The sequence below is a fragment of the Convolutriloba macropyga genome, chromosome 8 (assembly GCF_964194025.1).
Source record: "Convolutriloba macropyga chromosome 8, txConMacr16.3, whole genome shotgun sequence".
Classification (NCBI taxonomy): Eukaryota; Metazoa; Xenacoelomorpha; order Acoela; family Convolutidae; genus Convolutriloba; species Convolutriloba macropyga.
Window position 1 is genome coordinate 11011415 of NC_134475.1, and position 8443 is coordinate 11019857.

The 8443-nt window shown below is 41.5% G+C and overlaps 1 protein-coding gene across 1 annotated transcript in view; it reads right to left on the minus strand.

Moving 5' to 3' along the window:
- Positions 1-836: 836 nt before the first annotated feature.
- The window catches only part of LOC142343927 (uncharacterized), a 32568-nt gene continuing 24961 nt past the window's right edge, over positions 837-8443 (minus strand). Inside the window, exons 3-5 of the mRNA XM_075395327.1 lie at positions 7980-8114; positions 4523-4685; positions 837-1226 (exon numbers count right to left, since the gene is read on the minus strand). Coding sequence (XP_075251442.1) covers positions 1029-1226; positions 4523-4685; positions 7980-8114 — 496 coding nt within the window. The 3' untranslated portion in view covers positions 837-1028. The remainder of the gene's footprint in view (positions 1227-4522; positions 4686-7979; positions 8115-8443) is intronic.

Genomic DNA, 8443 nt, shown 5'->3' on the forward strand with positions numbered 1-8443 from the left:
CTTGGTCAACGCTGACTGAAAAAAAGTCAAGACTTAGGACTTGATCTGAGAATTGCCAATTCTAAAATTCACATGATCAAAAATCTGATACAGTACAGGTCCGAGAATTGCAATGTAATGAAACAGACTGCTTTAGACTTGACGTTTATTCCGGATGAAGATTTATCGTATTGACATCATTACTTTGGGTGATGAACGTATACAAAAGCAACTATTTTGCCAAATTTTGTTAGAGTTTTTCACGTTCCATGTTTTAAGATCAGATTTATAAGCGAGCATGGACAACAATGACAAAAAAGCGAAGTTTGTTCAAAATTGGAATTATCCATCACATTTGTCAACCGTTTGTGTTTACCAGCTATCGTTGAACGAGAACTGCTGACAAAATGACAATTAGGCATAAATGAAAGAAAGCCTAATTGGTTCTTAACTAGATAAACTTTTTCATTTTACTAAATGCAGATTTAAAAGTCAAATAGCTGGTTTGAATGTACTCATAATCTGATAATTAACGAAATTTTGTCTCTGAATTATGTCTTGGATAATTAACAATAGAATCGAGAACTCTAGCTGTAGGCTATTTGAAAGTAGAAAGGGCCGTGGAAAGTAGTGACTTAAATCGCGGACAAATGTGACGAGGTATTGTCACATTTGTCCACGATTTTGTCAATTCGGCCAAAAAGGCCAAATGTACGTTTGGCGGTGTATTAAAACCATAACAGCAATTATTACGGAAACAAAATTCGGGAAATCGATATAATTCGCATCAAAAATGCAACGCGTTAAGACGTTGTAAAAGTTTCGACATTTTTCCTAGGCATAGTAAAAATGAACAGTTCTTTGTCAAATTATTATTTCTGATGTTTGAAAGTTTAAAATGTGTTTCTGGAAATCAACTTATTAACTCTGAAGCAAAAATTGAATGACTAATAACAATAAACCCAGTCTCTGATTATGCAAATTCTCTGTTCATAATTTTTTAGGTAAAAAAATCCGTTCCTCAAATCTTGAAAGGTCTGTTCCTTAGATCAATCCAAGTTGTTGCATATATCTCCTTTGGAGCATGTCTTGTCCTTAGCACAAATTGAGGGAAGGTCGACCATGTTAGAACTGACTGACAGTGACCTTTCGAGTTTGAAGAAAAGTGCGTCAATTGGGATATTCTGCCACTCAACCATCGTCCGATCCTCAGGCTCAGTCTCGGTAGTTTCGTAGTAATAGTGCGGCTAAAAAATAAGAAACGTGTGAATGATTAAAATGCTGCCAATTTTCTTGATTACAACCCCATTGATTTCCAGTTTCTATACAATCAAACTGATGTCGATTGATTTTTCTTTGCTCAGAGGTGCAAAGAAATAGTTAATTATGGAAAAATTGACAAAATTTTAAAAAATCTTATCAGGTTAAATGATTTTTTTATTCTCTTTGGGGTCTCTTTGGCATAATATTTCAAATTGAACTTCAGTTCTGGCAACTTTTTTAACAAATGACTGTTTTTCACTATTCTTAAATCTATGATTTCAATGACTAATTTTAAATGACAATTTAATTTCACTGATTCTGAATAAAAAATATTTGTCAAGTTTCAAAAAACAAATTTATAATAATTATACTAAAAATGAATTTCACCAAACTTGGTTTCACCAAACATAAAAAGTCCCTAACGGGGCTTGAGTTTGATTTTCCTCAAACACTGTCCACCCATATGCGTGTGATTTGTAATTAAAATTCTTCTTATCTAAATCAAATAGACATTCTTTGACTTCTCTTTTGAATTCAGGAGAACTTGAATATGGATCATAGTGGAGAAAATCACGCGCCAGTGACATTAAATTGTTGATCAGCATTGGCTCTTAATTTCTCAGTTATCAATTGAGGTTCATTTTTGTATCGTGAGAAATTAGGCTTCAATTTAATTTCCTCTATTTCGCTTCCAAATTCAGTGATCTTTTTTTGAAAGTCGTCTCCTATGCCAGCAACGTTCTGTTAAAATTAATTTGCGTCACAAAGTTTTCATGTGACAAATCTATACACGCAACGTGAAAACATAAATTGCATTCGGAGCAGTTAAAGCAGTAATTTTTGCAATTTATTTTGCTGGAGCATCAAGGAAGAAAATCAGAGGCATTGTTACTTGTTTGGTACGTTTCTGTTTACCAATTTCCGAATTGTGCAAACAGAATGGGCGTTGTTTGGGTTTCGATTGTTTTCACAGTCAAACCGCCTCAGAAAATTGGGGGGGGGCAGACTTGGACAAAAAGTAGGTCCGATCTCACCGAAGAACTGATATTAAGCTTTTTGGCTATCCCCCGTAGACCCATATAAACTGAACTCCACTTGCATTCCACAAAAAACAGTTTGAAGCAACGGTGTGTTTTCTTCAATAAGACCGTTCAATTTTCAGGTTCAAGATTTCATAAACTCAGCCACTCAATTTCATGAGCACGTGCAAAGTCAAATTTAGCGTTAATTTCTTTGAGACTTTTTGAGACTTAATTGATAGAACATATTTTCAAATTTCAGGAAAAAATGCCCAAACTGTTTTTTTAGTCAAATTTTTCCTTTGTTCATGCATTGTTGGGAAACAAGAAAAATACAAACTTGTTGTCCTCAAGATGTAATTTTGATTTGTATATAAATTTATCAGAAATTGGCAAAAGGTTTCTCCAAAATTTTGAAGGAAAAACTGACGAAATTCAAAGGAAAAAAACATCGCTGGGAAGGGGGTAGATCGCGTTGAAAATTAAAACAAACGGAAAAATTCGCAGTGAATTTAGTTAGGTTGAATGGAGATTTTACAGTGTCGGGCCTAAAACAACAGCAATTTAAAATATTTGGCCAAAAACTTTCCCAAAAAACCAACTTTTTTCTTCTTTTTTCTCACAACTGTTTAAAAACCCTTTATCCATCTCTCCGTTTTCTTGTCTCTTAAATTCAATATTACCGACCATTTTGTCTCTGTATCGAAGAGATATTTTGGTAAAACAAAGAATTCAGGCAGTTTAGAGCTCTGAAAAAAACAAAAATCAACTTCGAAAATGTAAAACTGAAAGCAGAAAAGTGTGTTCTTTTCTAAATTGTAGAAACTGTTCTGCAAGCAGTTCTTCTTAGCTCATCAATACTAAACACTTCAATATTTTTAAAACATTGGAGACTTAAAGACACCGGTTAATTGAAATCAAATCAACTTAATCAAATTTTGAAAAGCGAAGAATAAAATCTTTTACTATATTTCTTCTTGCAATCTTTTTGTTATTGGAGTAGATATGTTAATCTAATCTGCTCTAGTATAATTAAATCTAGAAAAAGTTGAAATCTAGAGAGCTCGTGGATGGCTATTCTGACAAATTTAATAAATTTTCCATACATTTTTTGAAAATTAGAAAAAATTCTCTTTCTATTCTCTGTATTTTGAAAATTTTCTTCGAACACCTTTGATAAAACGTCTAAGAGATGTTGACAAAATTATTTTTTTGTTCATTATTATCAAAATGACAAAACTTTTTGAAAAATTTCGAAGAGTTTGTTTTAAGTTTTAATGACTATTTTAGAATTACTTTTACATTGAGCTCAAGATTTCCAGAGAAAACAATCAAAATTTAAATGAACGTTGAGGAACCCTGGCTAATGACCAGATGCCAAAAGTTTGAAAAATGCTTCGTTTGTCGGGGTTTGTGTTTGTGTACGTGTGTGCGCAAGCTTTTGTGGGTGCATGTATTTGTGGTTTTTTTGTGTTTATAGTGTGCTTGGTATGTGTTTGTAAGAGGGAGAGAGAGAGAGAGAGGGAGAGTGAGAGTGAGAGAGAGAACGAGAGTTGCTGTGAGCGATCATGTTTCTTTAAATTGTAGAAACAAACAGACAGAGAGTGCAGAGTTTCTGCGAATTGCGGCTGTAGATAAGTCCAAAAAAGTGAGTTTTTAAATCTCATTGACAAGGCATCTCGGAGATTTGAAAATATTAACTGTCTCACTACGCTCACTAAATATTAAAATCGACATATTGTTTCTAAAACTTCAAAAACCGACTCGATTGCCTCAAAACTTCTGCGCCTAGTTTTTATTGCAACGAAGACCTAAATAAACAGGGACGAACCTTGAATAGTGACCAATTGCCAAAGAAGTTTATTTGTGTACTATGAGTGGCTTGTGTATTTGTATGATTTTCCTGTTTCTGTGTCGTTCAAATTATGCTCATCTGTCTGGAATGTCTTGAAGAGTTTTCGTTTTGTCTACGGCATTTTTTTGGTTCTAACAGTACAAGTAATTTTCTCCAATGCATATAAGTTGCTTTAAGATACACCCAAGGGTTTCTCTGACAGATTTTATATGTTTGTTTTGCAAACTTGAGAAGTATATTGGATCATTCTGTGCTACGCACGGACTCGCACGGCCGGTTTTAACCTTTTTTAATAACGGACTTTTGATAGAGCCCATTGTGTTTTCTGAGCAATTCTAATAAATTTGGCTACTATGTTAAAATGTTTTTGAGATTTTGAGACTTTTCCCACTTTATTTTCCCTTACTTTATTTTCCCACTTGTAAGCTTTAATGTAAGTGTCGCCGCTGTGGACAAAGAATGTATTCACGTAATTTGCGTCTTTCAGCCAATCAGGACTCTTCATGTCACAGGTATCTGAAGAATTGCAGCAGTAACAACACGTCTTCATCTCCGGAAAGTAGAGATACCTATAAATATCAAATAAAGCTGTTTTTGCTGCCTAGCCTTGAATTTATAATTGGGTTATTGGGTCTTTCACAGCTTAGTCATATAACGTATCCCAGGTTTAGGCACCAATTTATGAAAAAAGCTTAAAATTGTTGTGAAGAGGGCCTTTATTGACTAAAAATGCACAGTCGAGCTTCCAAATTAAAGTCGACGAAAATTTTTTTTTTATTGTTGAGGATAAGTTAGTCCATGACTTTTCTTTTTTTGCGACGTTTTTTTGCTTTTGTACATCCTGGAGCAGCAACAGACAAGACAAACGTTGTTCCAAAGCTGTCCAGATTGATTTAAAAGACAGTTGGAAAGTTGCCAAAAGAAAGGAAACTTTTCTTAACTTTTCATCATGGCTAATAGAAAGAATAGCCATCGCAATAAAATGGCTATTTCAATTGAATCTGGTAATGCCTTTGTCTGGCTGCGATACCTGCGATACCTGCTCCCCGCCACCCACGCAATTAAGCCGAACACCCTCCCCCAACCGCACGATTAAGCCAACCCCCTCCCAAAAGCCACGATTAAGCGAACCCCCCTCCCGCACTCCCACGATTAGGCCAACCTCTCACTCAAACACACAATTAAATCAACCCCCTCCTCAGCCCCACTCCACGATTAAGCCAACCCCCACAATCCCATGATTAAGCCAACCCCCACCCCCCCCAACCGCACGCTTAAGCCAACCCCCCCCCCGATTAAGCCAAGCCCCCTCCCGCAGTCCCATGATTAGGCCAACACACCCCCCCCTAACCGCACGCTTAAGCCAACCCCCCCCCCCCCCCCCGATTAAGCCAAGCCCCCTCCCGCAGTCCCATGATTAGGCCAACACACCCAACCCAATTATTAAAACAACGCCCTCCAGCACTCCACGATTAACCCAACCCCCTCACCCACCGCCACGATTAAGCCAAACCACTACCCTACTCCCACGGTTAAGCCAACCCCCACAATCCCATGATTAAGCCAACCCCCCCCCCCCTAACCGCACGCTTAAGCCAACCCCCCCCCCCCCCCCGATTAAGCCCAAGCCCCCTCCCGCAGTCCCATGATTAGGCCAACACACCCAACCCAATTATTAAAACAACGCCCTCCAGCACTCCACGATTAACCCAACCCCCTCACCCACCGCCACGATTAAGCCAAACCACTACCCTACTCCCACGGTTAAGCCAACCCCCACAATCCCATGATTAAGCCAACCCCCCCCCCCCCTAACCGCACGCTTAAGCCAACCCCCCCCCCCCCCCCGATTAAGCCAAGCCCCCTCCCGCAGTCCCATGATTAGGCCAACACACCCAACCCAATTATTAAAACAACGCCCTCCAGCACTCCACGATTAACCCAACCCCCTCACCCACCGCCACGATTAAGCCAAACCACTACCCTACTCCCACGGTTAAGCCAACCCCATCCCGCACTCCCACGATTAAGCCATCCCCCCTCAACGACAGCCATGTTTGAGCCGACGCTTCGCCCACCGCCACGATTGAGCCAATCCCCTCTCGCACTTCAACGATTAAGCCAACTCCTTCATCTACCGTCACGATCAAACAACTCCCAAACTCCTGCGATTAAGCCAACCCCTCCCACCCGCGAATAAGCCAACCACCTCACTCACCACCAGAATTAAGCCAACCTCTCTCATCCACTCAATTCCCCATTAAGCTAATCCATTCCCCACCCCACGATTAAGCCAACACCCTCGATCGCAGCAACGATTTAGGCAACCCCCTCCTGCAATCGTACGATTAAGCGATCCCCCTCCCTCAACCCTACGATTAAGCCAACTCCCTCTCCACCTCCACGATAAAGCCAACTCCCTCGGCAACAGCCAAGATTAAGCCAAACCGCTCCCGCACTCCCACGGTTACGTGAAACCCTCCCCCACCCTCACGATTAAGCGAAAACCCTCCCCAACTCCCACGATTAAGCCAACCTCCTCGGCCACCGCCACGGTTAAGCCACCCCTTCCCGCACGCCCACGAATAAAACGAACCCCCTCCCACATCGCCCCGAACAAGCCAACCAACTCCCCCACCTCCACGATAAAGCCAAACCATTCCCCAATCCCAACGGTTAAGCCAACTCCCTCGGCCACAGCCACAATTAAGACAAACTCCTCCCCCATCCCACGATTCAGCCAACCCCTCACCCATCGTCACGATTAAACCACATTCCTCGGCCACAGCAACGGTTAAGCCAGCGGCCTCCTTCACCTCCATGATTAAGCTAATCCATCCCTACCCCACGATTAAGCCAACGCCCTCGATCGCAGCTACGATTAACCAACCCCCCTCCCTCAACACCACGATTAAGCCAACCCCTCCCCAACCGTACGATGAAGCCAACTCCCACGTCAACAGCCACGATTAAGCCAACCCCCTCTCGCACTCTCACGATCAAGTGAACCCTCCCCCAACCCCACGATTAAGACAAAACCCTCCCCCACTCCCACGATTAGGCCAACCCCCTCGGCCGACGCCACGACTAAGCCAACCCCCTCCCGCACTCCAAGGATTAAGCGAACCCCCTCCAGCACCGCCACGATTAAGCCAACTACTTTCCCCAACGCCAGGATTAATCCAACCCCCTCCGCAGCCCCCACGATTAAGCCTACCCCTCCCTGAACCCCACGATTAAGCCAACCCGCTCTCCCAACCCCACGATAAAGCTAACCTCTCTCCCACCCCCAAGATTAAGCCAACCCCCTCCCCGCCCCGCGATTAAGCCAGCCCCCACACCCACCGTCTTGATTACGCCATCCCCTCCCGCACTCTCACGATTAAGCCAACCCCTCCACCACCCCCACGATTACGCCAACCTCCCACTCCCACACCCACGATCAAGCCAACCCCCTCCCACACTCCCACTATTAAGCCAATCCCTCCCCCCCCCCAAGATTAAGCCGACCTCTTTCCCGCACTCCCACGATTAAGCCATTCCCTCCCCCACCCCACGATTAAGCCAACCCTTCACCCACCGTCATGATTAAGCCAACCCCCCTCCATCACCCCCACGATTTTGGTCATATAAATTACCCCCCAAAAACCATAAGAATAACATAAAGGGGGCTTAAAATTTTGTGTTTGCTATAATGGCAGAAACCCAAAATATTTAACTTGAGCAGAGCAATTAAGCAGGACTCAATTTAGGCTGACAAATTTTTTAAAAAATGCTTTACAAAACACCCCACAAAACTGGTCAGGGTAAGCGGCCGTGAGAACGATATCAAGACAATGTCCTGGGGGGGGGGTGTAACTTACCTGTCGCCACTGTCCACATAATGAGTACATGGGGTGTCTTTATCTGGGTACTCAGAAGCACACAGCCGATCCCACATTCCACTTTCCTTCTCAATACTCATCTTCTTGTTGGTCCAGTCGTAATAGAAGGTACCTCTGGCATTATATCACACACATATTTAATCATCACTATGAAATCTGCAAGCTTAAGTAAATGTAGAATTCTAAATAATGTGTATTAGAATTTAACCCCTGCAAGGTTTGCAGGCAACGGTAATTGCAAAATTACCTGCCAAAATTGGATACGTGCAGTTTATTGAGAAAATAATATATAGCATTTATGTTGCAAAAGCATAATCTACAATTAGGCTTTTGTAAACAATAGTTTTGATTCCCATAACTATTGTTTATTACTACATCTTAGAAACTAACTTTTTACTTATTTTTTTCGTTTGTTTGTATTTTATTTGCATCTGCTGAAAATT